This window comes from Taeniopygia guttata, chromosome 4, assembly GCF_048771995.1.
Source record: "Taeniopygia guttata chromosome 4, bTaeGut7.mat, whole genome shotgun sequence".
NCBI lineage: Eukaryota > Metazoa > Chordata > Aves > Passeriformes > Estrildidae > Taeniopygia > Taeniopygia guttata.
The window spans coordinates 15,237,804-15,265,025 of record NC_133028.1 but is presented as its reverse complement, the minus strand read 5'-3'; the positions used below and the strand labels follow the sequence as shown (position 1 = coordinate 15,265,025).

The following is a 27,222-nucleotide window of genomic DNA, read 5'->3' as shown; positions in this document are numbered from 1 at the left end:
ACAGCTGTAGAGGTGGCATTATATTAAATCTGGCATTAATCTAAATCTGTTAAGTCATTTATAATCATGGAATCAGATAACATCCTCATCCAGCACATGAGGCATACAACATTCCAATAATATGGTGGGAAAGAAGACAGCACAATATACAGGAGGTAATATATTTGGGGGGGAAAAGGCAAAAGACAGCCCAGAGAAGGCTGTAATACCACAATTCTGAAAATATGGATGCAATAATTGAGTTAGATACTTGACTAAGGAGATGGGGGTGGAAAGAGGTAAAAGGAATGGTTGGGTTTTAGTTTTTCATTTCCCTACTGAGAGGAAAGGGTAAGAGATATACACATTGCTACTTGAAATAATGCCTGAAACCTAACAGCTGCATTTGTGAGCTTCAATAGAAAATATTTTTTACTAAATATATATTGATTTTATTTGCTTTTTCTCCCTTTGTTTTGTCTTCTGAAATGATGAAGCAGAAAAGGTTACTTGGGTTACAATACCTGACACTCAGGTAGTCTAGGTAATCTTAGGGGCATTAAAGAATTTTTCATAAGGGACAAGTCTCCATTGTGATGTTAGAGAATATTTGGACATCAGCAGAGAATTCTAGTTGAAAACTCCATCCATGTTAATCAAATGAGAGACAAAGCCTTGATTTGGCCTCTATCCTTATTTGGTGTTGCTCTTGTGACTAGTTTTTGTTTTTGCAGCATCTCAGGTTAGGACAGACATTCTTTGCAAGATCTCACATGTCTGTTTAACCATTCTACCCCAGCTGTTTGCACAGCCAGCACTGTCCTAAAGGCTCTGCTCCTGGAAGGGATCTTGGGTAGATTTGTTAAAATGCTTCTGGCAACCTTGGCCCTGCTAGTGCAAACCAGTTTCATCAGCTGTTTAGATTAATCCAGTTGTGCAGCAAATGCTGACAAGATTCCTCCTGAGGTCAATACCTTCTAGCATAAGCAAATAGCCATACATTTGGGGGAGAGAGTATTTCCAATGGGCATAGCTGAGTGAATGTTCACCCTGATCTTGGCTGGCTGTGATGAACAGCTGTACAGCAACTGAGCATATTGAAAGCAGGTTAAGAAACTAGCTCTCTCAAAGGGATGAGAAATGTTTGGCATAGTCTTGACATTTTGTATGTTCAAGGACCTACAAAAAACCCTGAATTTTCATACATGCTGCCTGGTTTCTGCTCTTGCAAAATCATAGAATATCCTGAGTTGGGAGGGAGCCATCAGGACCTTCGAGTCCAACTCCCGGCCCTGTGCAGGACACCCCAAGAATCGTCATGTGCCTGAAAGCTCATCTTGTCTTTTTTCTTACACACATGCAGGATAGCAAACACTGCTTAGAAATGAGTTATGGAAACATTGTTCCATTACCTATGATCCACCTATGCTGTATTTAGGCTACATAAACTAAACCAGGGAAGAACTCACTCATAGAGCATTGCTCTATCTACATGTTTTCTGTATAAGCATTTGTATTTGGTAATTTTCTCATCAGAGAAAAGATCTTGGATTTCATGTATATTCACATATTCTTCTTCCTAACCCTAATGCTGAGGCCATCACCTCTCTCATTTTAAATATCATTGAGCAGAAGATGGAAATCTCACCAAAAAGTATTCATTTGCTGACCCCTCTGAATCTGGGCAGAGGAGATAGTGCTTGATGGATTGTATGGAGTAGGAAAAAATAACAGTGTTTGCCTCTTGCAAACTGATATAGCAAAGGGAGCATAAATTAAGCAGGAATAAGGCAGCAAAAGAGAAAGGAAAGTGGTAACTGACTTTAGAAAATTACTTCAGAAAGGTGAAAAGTACATACACTGCCTATACTCTGCACTATGAAGGACACAGCTGGAGTAAGCAGCAATAGAAGACTTCAAGAAAATTTCAGGTTATGGAAGTAAGTTTTATGGAAAGGCAAACACAAGCAGAAATGGGAGACAAATCTTGACAAGTTTTTAACTTGAGAGAGCAGTAAAAGCAGAGCAACCTCCTCTGTTAAATGAGTCACAGGTCAGTATTGCAAGTATTGAAAACTTTTAGAAAACTTGAAAGAAAAGGTAATTTAAAAAAAAAGACTTTTATTTTGCAAAGTCAAAAGAATGCAAACAGTGATACTGAAATAACTGCATGACCTCAGACAAATCAGGTCTTTTTCCTGAGTGTTTTCAAACTTAACTATGAGTATGTAGCCAGCTCTTAGGCAGTATCACTAATGTCTGTGATCCCTAAAAACGGAAATAAATTTAAACATTCCTTGCAGAAAAACACATCAAAATACGTTAGAAAATCCACAATTTATTTGAAACCTTATGGTTGATAAAAGATATATCACTTTAACAAGTAATTATTTTAACCAAGGTTGCCCTGTTTCGGTGACTGAATTAGTCAGAAAGGCCCACAACCAAAAAGCATCCATATATGATTTTATTTATTTTTCTAAAACCAGCAGTTCCACTGAATAAGTCAAACACAGGCCAGCTTTCATACTGCAAGTTCAAGCTGTTAGGGAAGCAGCAAAGGTAGAAGCTCACCAGTTCTTCCCAGGTGCAGCACATCCAGACACAGCACAGCCTTATTCAGACAAAGATGTAGGGAACTGCAGGGGCACATGCAGAGAGGTTTGGATTCTGGAGATGGCTGCAACTTGCATGTCACCTTTCAGTGAGTTATTGAGGTATCTCTAAGGTACAGAATGCAGGAAGTGTGCAGAGCTCCCTGGGGAATGGTACAGGGTGAAGGAAAGGTTTTATGGCCATGAGGACTTAATAAATAGCACCCAACTCAGTTTTCTTACCACATGGCTTTGCCTTCTAACCACAAAGTGGGTTCAGAAAAGAATGTAGCTACAGATGGTATATGAGCCATGTATCTCACCACTAGCTCACTGCAGTTCAAAAAAAACAGGTTATGCTGTTAGAATTTGTCAAACACGCTGTGAGAAAGCAGGAACATCATGGTATATACAGGTTCAAGAGCTTAATTTCCTCTGTCTGACACCCCTCATCAGTCTCCAGCCTGCTGTGCTTTCTGAGCACCTGTAAGTGACAGTGTATTTACTTTTACTTTGCTGCACCCAGTGGAATATGCAAAAGATTGTTGTGGTAATCTTTTATTTACTCTTGTTGCACAGAGTGCAACATACCAGGCCTGCTGCAGGTGCTAAAAATTCAGCTCCACGCACTTTCTACAAAAACATTATTTCTTCATTCACCATGAACATGCACAATTTGGTCAAAACTGAAGGCAAAGAAAGAAAATACTTAAAGCAATTCAATACCATGGTGTTGTCTTAACTGAAGTTCTCACTCTTCCCTATGCAGTCTTCCAAACTGGAACTACAAATTCTTCCAAGAGATGTTCCTCGACCTCACTACAGGTGTACTTCCCTTGGAAAAAAAATCTCGATTTTGTTATAGACCAGCAGGTCACAGGAGCAGTCACAAGATGGCAGCAGAGAATTAAAGATGTCTCATACCTTGCGTTTGGACTTCGTGATTTCGCCAATGTTGATTTACACTATAAACAGTGAAATATTTTAGCAGTGCCCAAAACATTTTCTCTTTGGCACTACATTTAATAAATTATAGAAGCCTAGTTAAATATTTAGTTTACATTTTCTGAAAGAATTTCAGGCCTTTCTTTAAAAATCTGCTTAATTTTGGCTTTCTCCATAGTGAGTCTTTCAAAGAGAAATTGCTCTTATAAGCAGGCAAGCACACAAAATTTATATCCATGTTACAATTAGGGAATTAGTGATAATTTAACTCCTGGCAAGAACTCTTCACTAGCAACTATATCGATCTAAGTCTACATTTAAAATAAAAAATACAGTGCAGAGAAAAATGCATTTTTAAAACTCGAGAATTTACTCACAAATAACTGGACACATCAGTAAGACAGAGTAGTGAACAAAGTTCTGAGTTTAAGGTCTCTAAGACCAACAGAGAGCCAGGAAAACCCATAATTAAAAAGGATATATGCTACCACAGGTGTGTGCAGCCCTTGGAGTACACTTGCCTAATCTACATGTCTCCCATAATTTGTGCTGTCTGCTTATTTTCCCCCCCAGAACTTACAAGAGCCAAGCCACAGGGGGAATGATAGACTACTCAGGGCATATTTTTCTCCTACTTCAAATTTTCCCCTGAGGTGGCTCTGACACCTCGCAGTGGCTCTGCCAGTGGTGTGTCAGCACCACCAGCTGCACACAGCTGTGTTGTGGAGCCTCTTGGCTTGGCCATGCAGTCATTCTTTGTTAACCTAGCTGTGGCAAGTCTCTAGAATACAAAATGTAATTAATAGCTGATTGTTTCCACAGTTCACAATGCTTTGTATTATTACTAAAAGTGTTAATCACTTAATGTCAACAGAGATTGTGGGCTTGTTACCATTATTACAGGTATGCAGATTCCATAGGCTATGCCACTAATGTTTCCAAAATACCCATGTAATCCACACATACTCAGACTCAATGGAATTTCTTCATCACATACACAATCAGTCCCTGCACATTTTTCACCTTCAAAATGGCATAAGCTCACAACTGACAAATTAGGAACACATGAATGACCCAGAAGCAATCTTCCCTTTCTGACTGCTGATGCAAAGAAAGCCACCAGGATCATATGGAAGCAGAAGTCCAGGCAGAGCCCAATGCCCTGGTCCTGCCTGCAGTGTGGTCCAGGTGACAGCAGCAGTGTGAGGTAGAGACTGGTCAGCATCCACCAACCAGCGAGACAGGAATGATCTCAGTCAGCCTGAAATACTGCTGAGCCAATTTTGCCAAAGCTGCAAAAGGGGGTGAAAGGAGAATATAGCAGAAGCATGGAGTGTGCCAGAGCTAGTCCACTACTTCTCACTGATCCACAGGAGTGCAACCACAGAAAGGCAGCACTCAGTCACATGGGGCCTCTTTTGGTTTTAAGTGGTGAATTCTTTTCTGCTACTGGTATTTGCTCATTGTGTAGTCCTAAAAAGACCTATCATACTGGAATGCACAAAATCTGTGCATGCTTTGGATAAACAGATCATGCTATGGTTGTGCTTACTAAGAGGCAGTATCCTGCCTCCAGCAGCCTATCTTCAATCCCAATTGTTTTCTTCTGAGGAAAGAGCAAGAAATCCTGAAGCATACCAGACTGGAATATAAAGTGGTCATATAGGCAGGTTTTTCCTAACTGTCATCAGTTAAAATTTGATTCATGTCCAAAAAATGAAAATTAATCCTTACGACAGAACTGAATCTTTGCCAATTCAATTCTGGATATTACAGCTTCATTTCCTATTTGAATCTCTTGTGCAGCATACCTATATGCTGTTAAAAGAGCTTTTCTTTATCCCTATTTTGATTCAATTTCAGTTGGGGAGATAGTCTGAATGTTTTTAGCAGGGTGGGGGTTTATATATATATATATGTATAGATATGTGTATGTATGTATGTATGTATGTATGTATGTATTTATTTCTGACAGGCATGATCACACAACCTCTAAATGACAAAGTGAACCCTTGCTATCCTTTTCCTGAGTATTTATCCAACACTGACATGAATTATCTTAGATATTACCTTTTGTTAATTTATTGTAGCTATATGACTCTATGAATAACATAAAAGTAAAATTTTGTGGGCCTATATATTTTAAATCCAAGCTTAAGTTAATTAAAATATTTTTAAACTGATATTATTTTCAAGAATAACTGAAAGTCATTGGCTTTGGATAATTCATGTAATTCTTCATTTGCCTGTTATATCTGCAAGCTTCATATCAATCTTGTACTCAAAAAGAAAACCTCCTGGCTTGTAAAAAACACCTGGTCCTTCCCTTTTGTTTGTTGAACAAACCAGTAAAATGTGTATATCATAGTAACTGCTTTTTTACCTCTCACAGCTGTATTCTTCATTTCCTCATAGTTCATTCATTTTTCATTGTTATCACTTGATTTGTATTTATTATAATCTCCTGTTCAGACAGGAAAATTTTTGGAAAAAATTTTGTTGTGCTTTATTTGTAGGGATGATGCAGTGAATTGATAGGACGACATACACAACTGTAGCCATCATGCAAAGGAAATCCAGATGTAAACTAAAGTGATGGTACTTCCCTTCAGTTTTTATTTCCTATTTGAGATTTTCAGAGACTTTACAGATACAACACTCATTATGCACACCACACACAAACACACACACCCCACCCCATGGCAGCAGGATTGAAACTAGATGATCTTTAAGATCCCTTCCAACCCAAATTGTTCTATGATTCTGTGTTCCAGGATCAAGCACCACAGATCTGGCAAAAGGTGGCATATGTAGTAGTATCCTACTACATAGGGGAAAAGTGCTATAATGATTCTACATCTGGAATAAAGAAAGAAATATGCTCATTCCTTATGCCTTAGTGATACACTGTTCTATTTTTCTTCTATTTTAAATGGTCATTGTGAGTCTTCCACTGCAGAGAAATACCTTACTTAGCCCCTCTGGCTGGGAAGCAGAGATGCTTTTAATTTGTATCCAAATTGATGAGATGGCTTTTTTACTAAAATATTCTACTTTTTGTTCCATGCATTTCATTTCTAGTTGGATTCAAATGTCAAAAAATTGATCCTTGGCAAACTAAGCTTGCCACTACATAATATCATTTCCTCATTGAACTAATTACTTCATCATATCATTGCTTTTAAAGTAATTGGGAACTCATACATCCATATTCTTTATGCAAATTAAAACGAATAGCTATTTTAGCAAATGGGAAAACTGCCTTTAGTTAGAGTATTTCCCAGCCTGGAAATTCATTTCCCACAAGAGACAAAGTCCAGTTGTTAATCCACGCCTAAATTTAAGTTCCAACTTTTAAACCTGGGTATCTAAAATGACACTCTACAACGCAGATCTAAAATTTTAAATACAAATGGCTCCCTTGCAAAACTGCTTGCCACCTCCAGCTGCCTCCAACCCAGCAGGACACAGTGCTCTCACGTTCCCAGCACTGAGTTATCTGCTCAGTGATCCCTGAAAGCTCATAGAAACTGGGCTTTGCTGCACAGAAAGAGCTGGCCCAGGATCAGTGTATTCCTTAACTTCCTAGAATAGACAGCTTCTAGCATAACAGTGTTTGAGAAGCCATTGCAAACAAATGGGGGGGTGTTCCTCTCTCCCAGGACACCAGTTATTTTCCAGAGTGAAACACACAGCTCCTGGCTGTGCCTGCTGGACACTGTGGTGCTCATCATGTGCCTGATTCAGCCAGGCATTAAATGTGCTCACTCAAGTTGGGCTAGAGGTCTGAAAAGTCCATAATACCGTTCAGGCAAAATTGTAAAGTTTGGCTGCTGAAGACCTGAGCAAAGCATGTTTAAAAAAACAAGATGTGTCCTGGAGGCACTGTAGGAAAAAAAAAAAAAAAAAACATGATTTGACATCATGAGTAATCTGAAGTCACAGCCTCAGAAATCAAGAACATGCTCTGAGTAGAAAAGAGTAAATAAGAAGGCACAGTAGTTCTGTGAACATCATTACCTTTTTTTCTGCTAATTCTCAGGTATCTCTTTCTTAGCCGATATCAGGGAGTCCAATTTAAATGTACACTTGTGCTCTGTGGATAATCAGAAGATATACTTTGTATATTACCATAAAGTATGCTGCTTTCAATTAGGATGATAGCTTTGCATTCATCCAAGGGGCAACACTCAGGCATTCAACTGTTCTTATTTCAATTTATAAATCTCCTGATTTCATTTCAAACAATCTCACTTAAGGAAATGGGAGAATGATGGTTATGGATTGTGAAATATAGGAGTACTGGGAGGGAACTGAATGTACCAGTTGGGAATAAAAAAAGGAGGGAATGAGTCATGTAATTTCCAGTCATTCGGAAAGGGTCATCCAGACTGGGCAGGGCTACAATTATTAAAATTTATGTATCAAGCATTTTATTCCTAGGTTGAATGATCTTCTAGCAGACCATAATGATCATAAATGACCTGTTAGCAATGCTGTGATAAATGTTCTGTCAGCAATTAAATTATAGGGATTTATAATACAGAACTAAAATAGTGCACCCTGGTCACTAAAATAACTCCAGAGTGAGACTTTGGATCAAGTTATCATAACCAAGCAACTGACTAATGCCCACAAAAATATCCATATACATGGGAGTCATCTTTGAGCAAGCTGGTTGAATAATTGCATGTCTAGGCTTGTTTTCATCAACACCTCCATGGGATATTGGGTATCTGGTCAGGTGAACATGCATCTCTGTGTGCAGGTGCTCTAAATAAACATGAATATCAATGCATATTGCTGCAAGGTTTTTAGGCCAGAAAAAGCCATTAGAATGTAAAGAAACATATATTCATAAGGCTGAGATAGAAGTTAATCTAGAACTTCCCAGTAAATCCTGCTAATTCAAATGTTGTCAGTACTATAAATGTAAGTGTTTACATAAATAATTTACATGACTATTTCTTAGGCATCTGCTTGTGTTTGAGCATGTGATCTAATTTTCAAAAAGTGAATATATTTCATTTTGTTTCAATTAAATTGCTAGATTTTTTAACCTTTTCCTGAACCCGTAGGGGGAGGGGCCACTTGAATATGCTTTCTAGAGGGACCCCTTTGGAAATTTCCTCCCCAATTTGCCCTAAAGCAGGACAAATGGCTTCCCCAAGACATATGTTCTGGTATTCCAATGAGAACTCAGCAACTGACAAATAGAATCTCAAGTTTGACACTTGATGTCTCTCCATGAGTTCTGCCAACCCATAATGTGACTCAGGGGCATATAAGTTGTTGAGAATTACAGAATTTCACAACAAGAATAATTTGAAAATAGAAAGGGAAAATATGTTTTATTATTGTTATGCTAGTTGATTCAAATATAGGGCAGGAAGGGTTACTCTGCACGAATATCAAGCATTTTCAGTGTCAAGTGCCTTTCTTTACAATCTGTCAGTACTGAAAGAACAAACCCAATACATTTCACTGGATCTTGTTACTCATCAAGGTAGAGCAATTCCAGCTCCTGCAGCTCCAAATTATAATTGGACTTGTAAGGAGCTTGCCAAATTAAAATTGCCTGCTTTAAATATAAAACTTGAGCAAAAAAAGGACAGGAGATTTTGAGTTCAGTTGATGATGTGTTCTTATCTCATCATGCTACTACAGAGGGTCTTTGGCACATAAGAAATCACTCCCTTGATGCTCTCACTATGCTGCTTACAGACACAATTTGATGTATTGATGGATATATTTGGTAAATGTATCAAAACTCTACACCTGCACACTAACATATAAAATATCATACAGACTGTATTGGTATTGCTGAAATTAATCTAGAGTTGAATTTGATCCAAATTCTGTTCTCACATTTGACAACTGAACTGTAAGAGTTAATAACAAAACCAAGAAATAAAGCAAAATTCTATCTAAAGGGATGATTATTGTTAAAAAAACACAGCACTGACCCCCTTCCTGAAAGAGAATGGCTGATTTTATAACATCTTTTATGTCAAAAAAATACTTTAAATTGACCTTGATTTCAGTATTTTGTTGTCATAGATATGTAAATAAACATTGTGTGTCCATATATGTGGAAAACAATATGTGTGTTCATAAAGAGCAGTTCTGTAGAAAGTTTCTCACCCTCTTTATATGGATTAACTGGATTAAGTGGATTAAGTGTACCTATTCTAGCATTGTTTAAATAACAAATAACAATTAAACAATAAAACATTTATTCTTTCAAACTTCAAATATTTCAAAGCCAGTCACAACCTCATGAACACTGCATGAGTACAGTGAAGGTCATGACTTTATTTTTATTTACAATGACTGAAGATTTAGTCTCAAGGTCATTAGCTCTATATTCATAAGCAATACATTTCATTTACTGTGTGTGCTATAGCTCATGGTTTTCACATGCAGTATAATTACAAAATGAACCATGATTTTCAGAAATAGAAATCTAAGCTTAGTTGATTCAGTTAGTCCTACAGGAGGCACAATGTTTTTGAAGAACACACAGGCCTTGATGGGCTGCATCAATGAGTGCTGAGAGAGCTGTCAGACACTACAGTGAGGTCTCTCATGATGATCTTTGAAAGGTCATGGAGATCAGGAGAGGTGGTTGAGGACTGCAAGAAAGCAAATGTCACCCTGGTCTTCAAAAAAGACAAGGAGGAGGACCCAAGGAACTACTGTCTAGTTAGCATGACCTCCATCCCTGGAAAGGTAATGGAGTGTCTCATTCTGGAGGCCACATCTCTTCACATGACGGGAAGGTGATCAGGAATAGTCAGCATGGATTCACTGTTTAACCAACCCACTTTCTCTCTGTGATGAAACAATTACCTGGAGGAATAAGGGGAGAGCAGTGGATATTGTCTACTCTGACTTCAGCAAGGCTTTCAACCTCCCACAACCTCCTGACAGGGTCAAGAATTCTGGTCTGGATGAGTGGACAGTGAGGTGACTTGAGAACTGGCTGAACAGAAGATCCCAGAGGTTTGTAGTCAGGGGCACACAGGGTCAAGTTGGAGGCCTGCCACTGGTGGTGTCCCTCAAGGTTCAGTACTGGGCTAACTTCTTCATCAGTGGCTTGGATGATGGTCAAGACAAGTTCAGTGACAACACAAAGCTGGGAAGAGCTTTGGGCTGGTCCCCCTGAGTGCTGTGCAGCCCTTCAGAAGGACCTGGGCAGGTTGGAGAGACGGGCAGAAAGGAACCATCTGGAATTAAAGAAAGGCAAATTCAGGGTCCTTAATCTTGGAAAGAATAAACCTGGGCACCTGCACAGGCTGGGGGCTGACCTGCTGGAAAGATCAGCTCTGTGGAAAAATACCTGGGGGTCCTGCTGGACAACAAGTTGCCCATAAGCCAGCTGTGTGCCTTTGGGCCAAGAGGGCCAATGGTACCCTGGGGTGCATTATGGAGAACATTGCCAGCAGGTTGAGGAATGGGATCCTGCCCCTCTACTCAGCCCTGCTGAGGCCACATCTGCAGTGCTGTGTCCAGTTCTGGGCTCCTCAGTACAGGAGAGACATGGAGCTCCTGGGGCAGGTCCAGCAGTGGGCAATGAAGGTGATGAAGGGACATGAGCATCTGTCTTATGAGGAAAGGCTGAGGGAGCTGGGCCTGTTCGGCCTTGGGAAGAGAAAACTGAGAGGGGACCTCATCAGTGTCTGTCAGTGTCTGAAGGGAGGGTGGCAGGAGGATGAAGCCAGGCTCTGCTCAGTGCTGCCAAGCAATAGGAAAAGAGCTAATGGGCAGAAACAGATGCCCAGATAGTTACAGCTGAACATGAGGAAAAACTTTTTTACTGTGCAGGTGACTGCATGGAACAGGTCGCCCAGAGAGGTTGTGGAGTCTCCCACACTGGAAATATTTAAGAAGTGTCTCGATGCAGCTCTGTGCCATGTGCTCTGGGATGGTGCTGCTTGAGCAGGGAGGTTGGATCAGATGATCTACCATGGTCCCTCCCAATATTACCCCTTCTGCGATTCTGTGATTTTTACTGCCTAAAGACCAAAAACACCCTTATGCTCAAATCTAACACATTTGTATTCTCTTCTGAGTAGAGATGTTTCTCAGAAGCAAGAGACTTAAGATCTGAGATCTCACAACCTAATTTTAGGCACAAAGCTTATATATATGTATATCTATACATATCTACATTTCTATACCTATATATCTTCTTACATTATCATAATATAAATGTTCTTGCTGAATAGAAATCTTCAACTTATTAAAATCAATAGGACCATTTAAAGCAAACCTGATTGCTAATGATTCTTATAACAAAGATTTCCATCTCCACTTGGATTTGGCATGACTGAAAACTCATATTGTAAATTCAGTCATAAAACTTTGAACTCTAAATTTGGGATTTCACCTCTGCTCCCTGGACCTGAAAATATGAAGAAACAGTAGACTGAAACTTATACATTAGCATTTTTAGAGGTAACTTATTTTCTGACACCTAAACGAAACACCAACCAATTTTTTTAGGATACTGGAAGTTTCATTCTTAGGTACAGAAAATACATGTTTAGGGGCTGAGACCCTATTTGCCAGGTGCTCTTCTCTTCTCAATTCTCAACTTTTGGAGCTCTTTATAACCATTTTTCCATCTGCATTTTCTCCATCTATTTCCTCCCACCTAGTCCTCTCACACTTCATGTCTGGCTTAGCTTTCCTGAGGAAGCAGCTGGGGATGGAGTCAAAGGCATCTGCACTTATATTTTATAACACTTAAAACTATCTTGTCTTGTATAGAGCCATCTTTGAATGTTATGCAGCTACAGGCACATAATGTAAGAAAAAGAGAAAAGAAGAAATTTCAAAACCTTTTTTCCAGCATCTCAGAGTGAAGGTTGTGATAAAAGTGACTTGGAATTGAAGAGACTTAGGAATCATGGTATTACTCTACTCCAGAACTTTGCTTTACTTTGAACTTCATGGGGAAATGCCCCATCAGAGTTCACTGATGCTGATGCTGAAAAGACACTTTGTTGCTTTTGTTACATAAAAAGCTGTCAGAGCTTCAGCTGTTTGCACTCAAACAGAGGCAGCAGTTTAAGCATCAGTTGCTGCATTTTAAGATATAAAACCTGAAGAAATCTTGGCACTGAGAAATGGAGATCAGGTCATGGGAAGGAAAACACTGTCACTGATGGTCACAAAAATCGTATTGCCTTGATAATAAAATAATGAAATTTGAAAGAGAAAGAAATATAGAAATATAACACTGGGAAACTCTTAGAAGTCTTAAAAATAAAGTAATAGTATCCATTTTATTTTTAAGATAATGAGCATGCATTTAAAAACCTGTAATACTGAACTTTCTGCAACTCTTCCCTTCAGTCCTGCTTGAACAATGGTCCCAGGATAAAATGCCAAATAAAAGCATCTCAAAAGAACTATTTCTCCAAAAATTTCAAAGATGGAAGGTGTGGACAATCATGACACTGAAAAGCACCTTTGATGTTTAACTGTGCAGTAGCTCCTGTGCTATATAATGAGGTATCCAAAGCAAACAAACAATGGAAATGTACCAGTGAGAAGTCAAACTTGACTTTCAGGTACTGTAGTATTGCATAACATGATTTGTACTTTCATTATTCAAGGACATGCTGATGTTGAGTAATGCCTTTAGCTTACCTAGGAGTCAACCTAATCTTTAGCTTACAATCTACAGCAAAAAATAGGGTAAACCTTAGCATTGTAATTTTCTATTGAGATTTTTTTTAAAGTGAAACAGCATATGAAAATTGCTAATACTGATTATTTTTCATATGTGAGGATTATCCCATGCAAAATTAATGTGCTGCTTAGATGTTGAACATAAAATAGAGGAAAAAGTCTTTACGGGATTTTTCCCCTGTGGGCGTAAACAGATATTTTTAACTTTGGCTACCAAACACAACCAACTGAGACAGAATTAGATTATATTTCCAACCAATACTTTTGTACCTTGCAAATATATGACAGCTGCAGCTCTGAAAGATTTAGAACTAAGTTTGTTAATATCAGTTGTTGCTAAGAGATGCATTGCCTTTAGTGGAAGAATGAATATGCACTCACATAATAAATGGATCAATGAACTAAAAGTCACAAACTCAACACAAAATAAATTGTTTATATTACAAAAGGGGCTAAAAATATTTTATTGTGGAAATAAATCGGCATTATCATGCTTAGAATTCACCATTAATTTTGTTAACTTGTCTCCTCACAGAAAGTGTACACACCAATGACACTTAAAAATGAAAAATTTTTGATAACCACATTCAAGATCACAATACAAGATAATTCTTGCAGGAGACTCAAGAAACTAAATAATTAAACCAGACATTTTTAGTATCTAGTCTGTTTTGAATGATATTGCAAAGTTTAAAGAAGTTTGAGCCCCACTAGCAAAGAGCTTACAATGGAAAAAAACCAGAAATTTTTACATAGTTATGAGTATTGCAGTTACATGTAACTGTTTCATATTGCATTGTTATTATCATCATTTTGACACCTGCCTCTTCTTTATTGTTACACAATGTATAACTTTTTCACTTAACTCTGCTTGGGGCAGTACACTGAGTTTCTCAAGACTTCTTTCACATTTCTTAACCTATGTCCACAATTTACTTCTCACATGAAATATAATTTTGCTGAGAGATCTTTTTTCCATGTTTCTATTACTACCTAAAAAGAAGATCTTAGTTTGCTTCTTTTTAACACACATCACTGATATATCATCTCTCTTAAGAGGGCTGTCTGAGTTGGTGGGAGTGAATGATGTAGATGACAAGGTCTGAAAAGACAACAAAGTTCTGCCAGCAAAAAGCATTAACAAAAAAATTATTATGCATTTCTCAAGTCTTCTTCTTTGTGACCTTCTGTTGTGGCTTGTGGGGGAAAAAATCCACTACAAAAAAGGAGTTTTAAACCATGGGAAATGTTCTTCAGAGTAGAACTCTCCTTACTAGAAGAGAGAGTAGTTTCAGCAATGACTCATGGACTAAAGCACAGCTAAGCTGGATACACTGTAGAAGTTTTAATACTTAACAGTGCCAAAAAAAAACATTTCTGATATAAAATCAGTAAAAATCCCTCTATGATAATTACGTATAAGATACTTTCGGAGTAGTTTAAACATTGGTCTATTATATGTATGGAAAATTTAAGGCAAAAAGTAAAGTAGCTTTTGCAAAGAAAACCCCAAAGATCAAAAGAGCTGGCATTCCTAATAAAATTTAAGTAGCTCTTACTTCTCAGTCTATTCACCATCCTAGTGGTTTCTGCTGTTCTAGGAACGAAACTGGGTTTTTCTCCTGGGAGATAGTCATTGTTTTGAAACAATCCTCCCTCTCTTCCCCACCTGCTAATTATCTCTTGGGGAAGAAGGTGGAACTGCAGCTGTAGGAACATTGACAGGGTTGTGTCTTGATCTAAGAAAATAATTTCAGGAAAAAGATCCGTGAACAGTGCTGCAGAGTCTCTCCATAGCATGTCTCAAAGCAGATAAGCTATGGAAGGCAAAAAAAAAAATCAGCTTTTCCTGCCCAAATAGCAGATGGTTCCAGATAACTCCCAACAGCAGATAGCATAATGAACCACTACTTCCTATATGAACACTGCTAACGTTTCTCACCAGGCAAATTATCTCCTCTGTCTTGGCTAGTTCAAGGCCTCAAATATCTAAACATTGGATTTTGCTGCAGTTGGGTTGACCTTCCAGAAGTGGCCACTGTGCCAAAATATCACATGTAATATTTGGAATATATATATTAGCACATGAAAAAGAACATACTAATAATCCAGCAAATGATGTTTATAAACTGTATATAAATACAGAAAAAAAAAAATAAAAATGCAGAAGGACTCCATGGGTAGAAACTCAGGATATCTGCTCAAAGTGCTTTTGAAGTGTCAAAAGTAGAGCGAATTCTTAGCTAAACCATATTGCAGTCATAATATTATCGTGCCTTCAGCTGAATTACCTCAAGCAGAAAACTGAAGATTTTTTAAATTAAGCAAGGTTGTCTTGGGTCAACCCCTGGAGACAAAAATGTATGTGCTGTCACAACTGGTGCCAGCAACTCATTAGACAGCTTCTCAGTGGGCTTGAACAAGATATTAGATGATGCTTGATGTTGCAAGCAACTTCTTTTTGGTAAGACTGACAATGAGGTTATGACAATTTGTTGTCCTTAAATATCATACAATGCTTCTTATGGTTGGCTAAAACTTTTATACAGTTGGAAGGAGAGAAGCAGAACGTCTCTCAGGACATCATGTAACTTTGCATAGACTGCACCAGCCTTTCAGCTGAGAAAATTTTTCAGTTCTTTTTGGAGCTTTTGTTCCTATTTTTCCAATTGCTTTTTTCATCTAAAGAGAAAAGATGAAACTCCAGACTGATAATGTGTAGTATAGTAGCTATTACTGCTAACTCCTTCTATGATACTTTTATTATACAGTATCACTGTCTCCAAAAAGGACTCCACTGTCTGAAAACACAAGATTTGGATTTCGACACAAAAATTGGATTGAATACAAAATTGGATTGGATACAAAATTTGGATTGAAAATACAAGATTTGGCTTGAAATACCAGATTTGGAGCATTTAGAACTACTAATGGCAATGGAAATGGGCACATCCAGTCTATCCAAAGCCTGAAATGCTCTTTGAGACAACTGTACAATTAACTTATAGATGAAGACTACTATAGCCTTCCAAAGAAAGAATGCAGCATTCTTTGTTTTCCCAGGGTGAGTGGCTAAATATTAAGCTGACTGAATCTGGCCTGCGAATGCATGATAAGAACAAAAGAACTGAATGTGAAGGAGATCTTGTACTTGAAATTCAGGCCAGGTATTTTGTCCTCGTGCCCATGTGAATTCTCCTGCAAACAAGTGTTTCACTGTTACCTTGAGCTGCCTACTTCTTATACTCACGTTTGTGTATAAATTACAAGCGGTCTGTGGCAGGAACAATTATTTTTCATTAGTATGGTCTCTAGCAAGCCTTATCACCGACACCGCCAGGAACGAATGGCATTTCCAGCAGTTGAGCCACGCGATGTCAGGCGCTGTTTCCCGGGCTGGAGGGGCTGGCTGAGCCCTGCGGGTCCCTCCAGCCCTGCGGGCACGGCGCGCTCGGTGCGAGCCGGGCGGGGCGGCCGCGGCTCCCGGGGGCAGCGCAGGGCGGTGACCTCCAGCGCCCGGCCCGGCCAACTCCTGCCCTCCGGTTCACTGAAACCCTGTTGGCTTTCAAGTTAATAATTCACTCGCTTTCCATTTTTGAACAAGGCCTTTATTTGCGTGGTTCAAGGTTTAATCACCTTGTTAGCAACCGCTTTGAGCTGCTGTCCCCACGGCCCGTGGGGAGGGGAGAGGGAAGTGAAACCGTGACCGTCACACGCGTTTTGCGAAAAGCAGCGGAGGCCCCGCTGGTTCTGTGCCTCGACGCGAACCCGGTGCTGGTTCTGTGTCCCTACGCGAACCCGGCGCCACCCGCCGCAGGACCCTCAGGGCCAGGGCAGCCCCGGGGCGCGGCAGACCGCGCGGGGTGCGGGGTGCGGGGTGCGGCCCGGGCCCGGCCCCTGAGGGGTTAACGGCGGCAAGATGGCGGCGCGCCGGCCCGCCCCTCTCCGCCCCCCGCGCGCGGGGCAGCGGCGCGCGGCCGGGCCCGCGGCTGTCGCGCGGTGATGAGTCAGCGGCAGGCGCGCGGCGCGGGGGCGGCGGGCGCGCAGCGGGCGGCGAACATGGCCGGCGTTGCCGACGCCGCCGCCGCCGCGCCGGGCAGCGGCGGGGAAGGGCGGCAGGACGGCGGCCGCGGGGAGCCGAAAACTCTCTGGGGGAGCAGCGAGCCGCGGCCGCCGCCCGCTGCCGGCCCGGGGCAGCCGTCCCCGCAGCAGCGAACGGAGACGTTGGGCTTCTACGAGAGCGACCGGGGCAGGAGGAAGAAGCGGAGCCTCTCGGGTGAGGGGCGGCTCCCGGCGGCAGCGGGGGCCCCGGGACGGGGTGGTCCCCGCGGGCGACCGGGGTGGCCGTGGCGCCGTTGCCCGGGGCGGGCGGCTCTGGGCTGCGCCGCCGTCGGTGCGAACTTGGGCGAGCGACTTGAGAAAGTGCGCCGGGACCGGCCGGGCCCCGGAACGCCGGCGGCCCGCGGGGAGCGCTCCTCAGCCCCCGCCTGTGGGCTCGGTCCGTGAAGCGGCCCCGGCGGTGCGGCCGGCTGTGTCCCGGCTCTCCGCACGGGCTGTGGGGAAGGGGAGCGCGGGCGGACGGTCCCGTGCCCTGTCACGCAGTTTGTCAGCTGCTGCCGCTGCTCTGGAGCTTTGCAGGCAGCGCGGGCATCGTCCCTGGAGGTGTGCTGTGCCTGAAGGGGGGCTCCGGGTCACCGCTTCCAGCGGGCGCGGAGTGTGCCTGGGGCCGAGAGCTCCCCGAGCCCCGCGGACCGGGAGGCTGCGGGTTCCCTCAACTTTGTTGCTGAAGTGCCAGAAATGTTTCATCGTTTTACCAGTTCTTGTTACGCGCTCACAGCTGCGACTCCCGTGGTCTTTGCCTCTGCTGCTGACAGGGACGATGCCGTTAAAACTTTGAAGTTGTATGCAGATTATTAAAAGTTATTTAAAGTAAATGAAATATACCAGCTGGGGGTTTATAAGGAAAAATAAGGGGAAATGTTATGGCTTTTGCTATCAGTATGCAGCTATATTTACATTTAAACTTCGACAGGTTATTTCAGGTGTCTACCAAGTAACTTTTTTTAAATACCCCTGCCATTTTTGTAAAAACTGTCAGTCACCGTGTCAGGATTAATTTAATGTTAGTAAGGTTATAAATAACTATATTACCACTGTATTCTTAATTTATTGGCTTGCTGAAAACCTGGGAAGTGCTTGAGGTGTTAAACTTTCAAGGCTTTCTCAGTCTTGGTTTGGATGTAATAACACAGGTCTTATAAAAAAAGAAAATAAAATAATGGGAATTAGGATTTAACTTTAGTAATGTGTTGTCAATAACTGAATGCTTTCCTTTAAATTTGATGCGTGCAGTGTCTCTTTCTGATGTGTTATATCATCAGACATGCAGCATCATTGACTGCAGTTCGGTGGTGTTGATGAACACTACGGAATGTAAAGGTGATGTAATTTTTATAGTTATAAAGTAATTAGCGTGATCGTAGTAGTATGAATTGCTTTGAGGTGAAAAAAAAAAAAAATGATTGAGATACAAACTGATGTGCCTGAAAAACAACTGAACAAATAACTTTATAAAAAGGAGATTGTTACTAGAGGTGGTGGAGAATACTTAACTATGTTCATGCAATTGATTTGAAATTTTAAAATAGTTAAAAATCTTCAGTGCTCTTTGATGCTTCATGGCAAGAAAACAAAAACAGCCTTCTTGATTGAGCAACTAAAAGTTCTAACTCATCTAAGGGTAGCAATATGTTAAATAATAGAAGTAGGGGTTTCTTCACTTTGATGAAGCAGGACTAGTACTGTAAAGAGAAGTTGATTAGAGGAGAAGGAAATATTTTTTTAAAATATATTTTCTTGATTGATTAATTGGCATGCTTATGAAAGAAGTATGTATTTAGGATTGACAGGAGTGAAATGAGTGCCTGGAACTGCTGTATTTAGGATTAAATTTATTATTATAGAATAGAAGCTTACCGAAGTGCAGTGCATTTCACATTTCCACAACATTTCCTCTCCTTTCTGGTTAATGGTTATCCTTTGTGCAGCTATGCATTGAAGTATAACTTAGCTAAATCATTATCTTCTTACCTTAAGGAATTTGTGTATTTTGTGTTTTTTGAAGATGCTTATCCTTTTCTGTCCTGAGGTGTGCAGGTAAATGAGCATACTGTAAGCATTAAGAGTATGAATCTGTCTGAACAGATTAAACTTGGGCCACAATCTAAAACTTTCTGACTGCAAAAGAGGGGAATTTGAAGTAGGGAAGGAATTTGAAGTGGGAGGTAGAGTTTTCTTTTAAAAGAAAATGTTGCTTGATGCATTGATAGCAGAATTAAGCTGTTTTTCAGATGATTTATTACTTTGTTCTGCCTTGGTGTTTCACGCTGTTCTTTTGGGTTACTGTGTTTTTCCTGCAGGGTCAGCCACTAATCTGTTTCACAGCTGGCACAGAGCTGAGGCTGGTGCTGGGTGGCAGTAAGTGCTCAGAAGGGAGGTGGCTGAGTGACTGTGCGCTCCAGTGCATCCCCTGGCACTGGAGAGGTGATTTTGCAGTCACACTCTGGAGCTTGTGTATTGATCAGCCTCAGTCATGAGGATTGATTATCCCTCAATTTCTAAGGCATGAAAGTCTAAGGTGTTGAAAACTTAAAATAATTTGGTTTCCAGCAATAGGCCTCTAAAATACTTTGTGTGAGGTAAGGAGGGGTGGGAATAAATAGCTCATTAGCTAAAATCTTAGAGTATCTGAAGTTGGCAGTGAAGTTGAAGTACCCCATGGTACTTGCCCCTATGTGTATACTTACCCTACAGGAAACTTCAGTTGTTTGAGTTTGCTGTATCTTTAAGTTAGAGAAGGTTGGTTATTTGAGGTGGAAGAAAATACACCTGGGCAGTTAACAGAGTAATTACATGGTGTGCTTATACATATCTAGTTTTACTTTCAAGTTTTTAAACATTGAAGAATTGGTGTAACCAAAACATTTACAAGTGATAGTGTTACAAAGGAAGACTCCAGAAAACATGTTTACAAGACATCTGAGCAATGATTTCACAGAATTAACTTTGATTGAAACTTTATACGTAAATATTAGTTTATTATTACCCATTAAGCAACATGGTTTTTTTTAAAAATAAATGCCTTTAAGGGATTGGGTGGTTTTGGCCTGCTTAGTAGAAGTGGATCAGTAATACATAGATCGTCAAAATCACTGTCCAGTGACAAGCTCATGCACAGGAAAGTGGGTCAGTTCTCATTGTTTACAGACAAACATTATTTATTAACAATACATAACTAATAGGTAGTGAGTTTTATAGCTGTGATCAGTATCAGCAACATGATAAATCACAATACCAGACATACAGAGAATATTAATGTACCGCCACAAACTACAGGTGCCTGCAATACCCTCCCTCGAGGTAATGAGGGCTGTAAGCACACCCTCTTTTGCTTCTTTTATATTTCTGCTTAAGCGGATTCCTTATTTGCTTCAAAACTCTTTGTAATCTTCTGGCTACTGTGAAAGTCTTCGTCTTCAATGTGATGAATATTAAGAAGGCATTGCCTCAGGCAGTTTTGGGTGAATTCTTCATGCAAAGTGTCAATACTTGCATTTTGCTCTTAACAGCTAAGTTGTTTTACTAAGAATGTATATACAGCCTCTTCCTGCCCTGAAAAATGTATAGTATTCTATCTTGCAAGGTTACTTCTCCCTCCCCTAGTCCCTAAGACTTTGGCTGAAATTTGAATTTACTATTTGTGAATGTGTGCTTGCGTCAGAGTAAGTGTCTGTAGTTCTTAATCTGTCTAAATAAGTGATTTTCATCTTCTGGGTGTTTTGTGAATATTGAGAGTTATGTTTTTAAATGTCAGTAGCCATAGATCTTGATCTTCATTGTAGTATTCTGTCACTTCTGAAGTGTTACAAGGATGTGGTAATGTCAGACCTCATCTGTGGGTGTTGAAGCATAAAAATTCAACATGCTTTTGCTGACAGTCTGAATTTCATAATTATAATTTCATATGTTATACATTTTGTAAGAATCTTCTGTGCAAAATCTTATTTAGAAGCCATATGAGATGCTTAAACACATGCCAGTCAGCCTTCAGGTTATTTACATACGGTCATTAAAGCACAGGAGATCAGTAAGTGCTTGATGGTTTTTTGGTTGTGAAAGACCTGGTCACCAAAGGTTCACTGTGTTTGTACTGTTTGTGCACTGAATCGCTTGGGTTGTGTGTCTGCAAACGTTTTGCTGTTGCAGAAAGCTATTCTTTAAAATAAAGAACAAGTTGCTAATGCTGCTGAGAGAGAAAATAGCTTTTAAGAAGTCAAAAATAGTGATTAGTAAATTTAGAAGGTCTATAATGCATTAAGGATTAGATTCACTCAGCATGTTACATTTTGTGTAGCAGCTTTGGGTAATGTTTTGTAGAAGTGGGATGTCTGATTGCCTGGGAAAAGTAGCTTGTTGTTGGGAGGCAGCAGGGGAATGAATGGGAGAGCACTGCACTTCCACCTCCTGTAACTCCTTCCATGCAAAGTTATTTAGCCATCAGCAAAAACCTTCTGGGTTAAAGGCCATGCAAATGAAACGTGTAGCAAGTAATAAGTAACAAAAGTATAGCAGCTTCTCACCCTCTGGAGGTCGTCCCTGAAGTGACTTCTGCTTATGTATGTTTCTGAATAGATCTTTCCTTGCTGAGATTCATCAGTGCTGAGCTAACAAGAGGTTATTTCCTTGAACACAATGAAGCAAAATACACAGAGCGGCGAGAGAGAGTGTACACGTGCATGCGGATACCAAAAGAACTGGAAAAGGTGAAGTATGCTTTAACTTTTGATTCAATTTGGAGGAGATCTGTTGAATTAAATTATTTAAAGAACTATTTATTTTAAAAACACTTTTGCTACAAAAACAAGATGTAAACCTCTATAGTGATTATTTTTCAATGTTACTAACTTAAACATTTTTGGGGTTTTTGCCTGTTTGCATGTTGCTGCTGGCAACTCATGTTATTAGCAGAGACAAACAAGTGCAGATGATGACAAATTAATTCAAATATAAAGATGTCACTGATCCTTAAAGGAATAATCAAGCAAAATGAAACTTTTTACAACAAAATGTAATTTTACATTAAATTTTTTTTTCAAAGGTTTTTTCCAATGTAAAGTTCTCTGAAGATGGGATGGTTTCAGTCATATAAAAATATGGTGACAGATGAGTTTTTCTAATGTTTTTAACTTAATTTTAATAATATTTTATTTTGCTTCTTGCCACTGGTTACCACATCTCTCCTCTCTGTCCCAGTGTTATGGCCCTTCCTAGGGATTCTTCACACCTCCTTTATGTCAGCTTAGATATTCTTCTGGCCCTGCAGTGAGCCAAGGTTTTGTTCTGGCTTAACCATGTTGATTTGGGAGCAACAGCAGCAGCAGTATGCTCAGGATTGATGAGTAAGGCAACATTGGTAATAAGGTTTGGCTAGGCTGCAGTGCATTGATAACATTAAAATTAATACTGCTGAAATTCCCAAAATCTCTAGGGATGAAGTTACAAAGGGCTAAATAATTTTAGTTTAGACTGAAGGAAGAAGCTTGTTTTGCTCTTCTCCCACTTCAGTCTCCTGCTTTATGCAAACTGCCTGTTTTGCATGAGCTGTGATGCTTGTTGGACCATTCCAGGAGTTAAATCCACTCATAATGCGGCAGTGAATGTTATACTTTCCTTGCTCTGTTTGCTCTGTGCTGGAATAGTGATCTGATTTGCTCAGCCAATATTCTTGAGAATCCAGAGTCTACACAAGGACAGAAGGAGAATGTTATAACTAAAGATGAAAGAGCAGTGGAGGAGGGAGGAAAGGTGGGCAGCATTTCTTTGGTCGGTAGTGCTCATGTTCCCCCTTCAGTATCATTAAATTCATCCTTTAGCCATGATGAGCTTTACCAAATTAAATTCCCAGTCAGTTACTGCAGAAAATCTCAGAATGAATGAGATTGGGATGGACCCATGGAGTAGTCCATGCCTTTGCCTAAAGCTATGTAACCTACAACAGGTTGTTCAGGATTGAAGGCTTTGAACATCTCCAGGAATGGTGTCTTCACATTGTCAGTATTTACCCATTCCAGTTTGTGATAGAATATTCCACTTATGGTAGAGACTCAGTTCAATGATACAGCATTTCTACATCATCTCCATTTTTAATTATGTAGATTATTACATGCCGTCTCCAAGGCACAGAAATTATTCTGAAGAATTGTCCCTATAGCTTTTCAATAAAACTTGCGGTGTGTAAGAACATGTAATATCCAGCAGTCTTTTTATAAATACAATTAATGCTGTAAGTGGTGGAACTGACAGGTTTTGCATGGTAAATCAAACTTTAGTCTGTGTTTTGAATATGAAATATTATGAAACTGAATAATAAAGAGATTTTTTTAAATGATACCTTTTTATAGTGAGATTACGAAATAGCTTTTTAGTTCTTTGCATTGGCTTACTCCATGTTAGTATACATATTAACTATATAAAATTGAGCACCTAGAAATCAACTAAATAATGTACACATCATCACATGTTGCAGAAACTGCTTGCTAATGTTACACAAAAATTCTCTTACTTCAAATAAAGCATGTGAGACACTAGTAAAGGAAGATAAGAATTTTCTTGATGGCTTGTTTTGTTTACTACCTAATAGTATAAGTACAGAATAAGAATGAAAACTAAAATCAGACAGAGTGAGAATAAATTGGAATAAATTTATCAAAGCCTAATCTTCGGTAATATTACTTAATAGGTACTTACTTAACATCCGTAGTTTTAGACAGGAGTGTAATGTTCAAAGAGTAGTATTTTTGTTGTTGTTCTGAGTACCCTTTTTTATTTAGAGAAGCTAGATAATTTACCATGTAAGTGCTGCTTCTACTCAGGCATTTTGTCTAGTTTCAGTGGGAGCTTTTCATTGTAGTAAGTTACTTACCCTAAATAAGGTGGTCTGGTAGTCTCTATTCCTGCCATCTTAGGGGAACAATTTTCAGTTGATCTCAAAATTAAACTTTGTGCTCCTGTATTAAATTATAGTTATGATGATGGAAAAGCTCTGTAGGCATTTCTGTTAGTTCCTTAATATCTGGAATGGAGCAGCAAAAATAATGTTTATAGAAGGGAGTGGAGTTCAACACCAATTATATTTCATGGAGTGCATCTAGTAAAAATATTGGGAAAATGAGGACATTAAACAATAATTGCAACTACTAATGCAAGCTTATAGAAGATGAAAATACGTCATTGCACTCAGGTGGAGAAGAAGTCTGTCTAAAGGTAAAAGAAAAAGTAGTGGGTTTTTTTGAGATTATAAAGATGTCCTCAAAGAACACCAGCAAAATGACAGTCTATCTTTCTGATTTGTTTGGATTAAGGAGTTTAAAAATACTAAGTGTTCAGTTCTGGTCATCTTCAGTGCTTGAATAGCCAACATGTAGTTTAAAAGTTATTTTAAAAGAACTAGATAGCCTAATGGCATATTAAAGCAGTGCATAAATTTATCTACAGTTCATGTAACCACTGCTCCTGATAACTTTGAAAAATAACTCAAAATACTGGCATTTTAGAAAATGGCACTAGAGGTGAATGAGTAACTATCAGGAAAGAGACCTTAACATCATGGTAGTATTGAAGTATTCTACCACTGAAGAATTGGTTTAAATAATATTATAAAGGGAAATAAAAACTCAGGGATGATTGCATTGCTATTGTGCCTAAGTCAGTTGACTTATGTGGCTTGTAGAGAGTTGGAGTGCAGTCTGTAGCATTGCTTTTGGAGTTATAAGAATGTACGAGGTGTAAGAGTGCTCACTGGACATGGGACTGGCCATTGCACATGTTAATGAAGACAGTACTCTGAAAGGCAAAGGGACTGTGAGAGATAAAAGTAATTTACTTTTACTTTGGTTTAAACCCTCACCCCAGTATCTTCCTTTCCCATCAGCAGTACCTACAACTTTCACATGTAAATGCATATCTGACATGGATATCTAGGACTGCTTAGATGTTGCTAGTTTTAATTGTCTAGCCAGTTAAACTGGCTTCTATGGGATTATCCTTGCAGGAAAAAATACTAGTTTATGGTCTGACAGAAGCATAAAGCATATTTCTAGACTTACATTTAATAGAACACAGAATCATTTAAAGAGCAGATAAAGAATGAATGTCATGTGGGGAGAGCCTGGTATATAGGAGCTTTGGAATTGTAGAATTTATGTCTAGTTTAATTATCATAGAGTTGCTTGGCTTGTAACCACAAGGAATGACTTTAATGTTTGTGTAAATTAAGGATGAGACATTTAAACTGAGAGCAACTGGAAGTTTACCTCTTTGTATGTTACATTCTTTGTGTGAAAAAGGTGATTATTCTTTGAAGGAGATCTACCACAGCTGTAATTAGCTGTGCAATAGAAAATTTACAAGGCAATTGAAAACTTTCTGGGGGGAGGAAATAATGTTGAAAAAGCAGGTAGGAAGAAAATTGTTGTGCACATTTATGCACAGCACTATGGTTTTTCCCCTGAAGGTTAAAATATGAACTTCGGTAACCTTACAGGAGAGTCCCCATTGGAAAATGAGCTACACTTATATTCAGCTGCAGTTTATATATTAAATAAAGACTGAGTTCAGTGAGCTGTGAAAGTCTACAAAAGCCTTCACTGCTTGGACCTTGTGGTGCAGAATTTTTGCTGAATAGTCTTCAAATGCATAGCATGTTAATTTTTTTACAGTTCAACTGATTGAACAAGTGAGAATATTGTGCTTATTCGGTTAATTAGTCTTATGCAAATGTATATTTCATAACATAATTATTTATAATTTTTTTGTGAATTTTATAAGCTACTAACATACTTCTGTTTATTTTTGTAATTTAGTTGATGTTTTTTGGAATCTTTTTGTGCCTGGATGCTTTTCTGTATGTGTTCACCCTGCTTCCTTTGAGAGTTTTTCTGGCAATGTTCCGGTTCATCACTTTGCCTTGCTATGGCTTACGGTAAGTTGATTCAAGAGAAAGGTGCCGCTACCCTTAAAAAATATTTCACTGTTTATGTGTCTGCTTCATTTTATGGCCTTTCAGTGCTGTTTGAACTACTAATGGCTTCTTCCACTGTAAAATAGAAGTCTCAGTCTAAACTAGTCGCAGTAAAGGGGTGTGTGTGACCTTTAAGCTTTACCAGCAGTCTCTAACTGTCATCATTGCTTCCTTCAGACACAACAGTTTGATAACAGCACCACTTAGGCACATTCAGGTTAGTAAATGAGAGAGATGTAACCTTACCTTACAGTTTTGTTCTTTTATCTAACATCTATATGAACATTTTTTTAAAGTTTCTTAGATTTGGCTCATGTCTTTTGATAGGTTTTGATATCAGAACAGAAGCTGTTTTTTAATAGTAAAAGCTTTCCTTATTTTCATGGAAAACTTTGCTGAAAAGATCCCTGAATAAAATGTGTTTTCTTTCCTCTGACAAATCCTAGGGAGTGAAACATGGAGAGGAGAACCAATCAGAATATTAAGAAATTTTAGACCTTAATGCCTTGATTTTTTGTTCATATCAATACTAAGAAGTTGCTAATACATAAAAATTTTAGTTTTTCTGGCATAGGCATCAAAAATTGGATAGAATTCATCTCCTTCACAAAACCTGCTACTTCATGGTAAAGTTGGTTGTGTAAGCCTTAAGTGTAGCCTAAAATAAAAGGAGCACTTCTATTGATGTAATATGTTTTCTTGAATAAATAACGACTTCAGGATTTTTATTCTGAATTTTCCAAAACTTGAAGTTGATTTATGGTTACTGATTTTATTTTAATTTTTTTAATCAAATTGTTTGTATTTGCATTATCAATATTGTCTTTTATATATAAAGGTCTTTTATATGCATAGTTTAGAAATGTATGTCCTGATTACAGCATATGCAAAAAAATAATATTGTAATATATAGTCTGCAGTTGA

The 27,222-nt window shown here is 39.1% G+C and overlaps 1 protein-coding gene and 1 long non-coding RNA gene across 4 annotated transcripts in view; one reads left to right on the top strand and one right to left on the bottom strand.

The window, feature by feature from the left end:
* Positions 1–6,111: 6,111 nt before the first annotated feature.
* On the bottom strand, positions 6,112–17,108 carry LOC115494933 (uncharacterized). The gene is made up of 3 exons (XR_012055537.1): positions 16,471–17,108; positions 7,539–7,614; positions 6,112–7,403 (listed from the first exon to the last, which is right to left on the bottom strand). It is a non-coding gene; the product is annotated as an uncharacterized lncRNA (long non-coding RNA).
* Positions 17,109–17,210: 102 nt separating this feature from the next.
* Positions 17,211–27,222, top strand: part of TAPT1 (transmembrane anterior posterior transformation 1) — a 49,625-nt gene continuing 39,613 nt past the window's right edge. For 2 of the 3 annotated variants that reach the window (XM_030270793.4, XM_030270792.4), the window contains exons 1-3: positions 17,211–17,496; positions 21,912–22,042; positions 26,141–26,259. In XM_030270793.4, coding sequence (XP_030126653.4) covers positions 17,223–17,496; positions 21,912–22,042; positions 26,141–26,259 — 524 coding nt within the window. In that variant the 5' untranslated portion in view covers positions 17,211–17,222. Of the gene's footprint in view, positions 17,497–21,911; positions 22,043–26,140; positions 26,260–27,222 lie in introns of those variants that run through there. The other variant, XM_012573667.5, reaches the window with a different exon arrangement.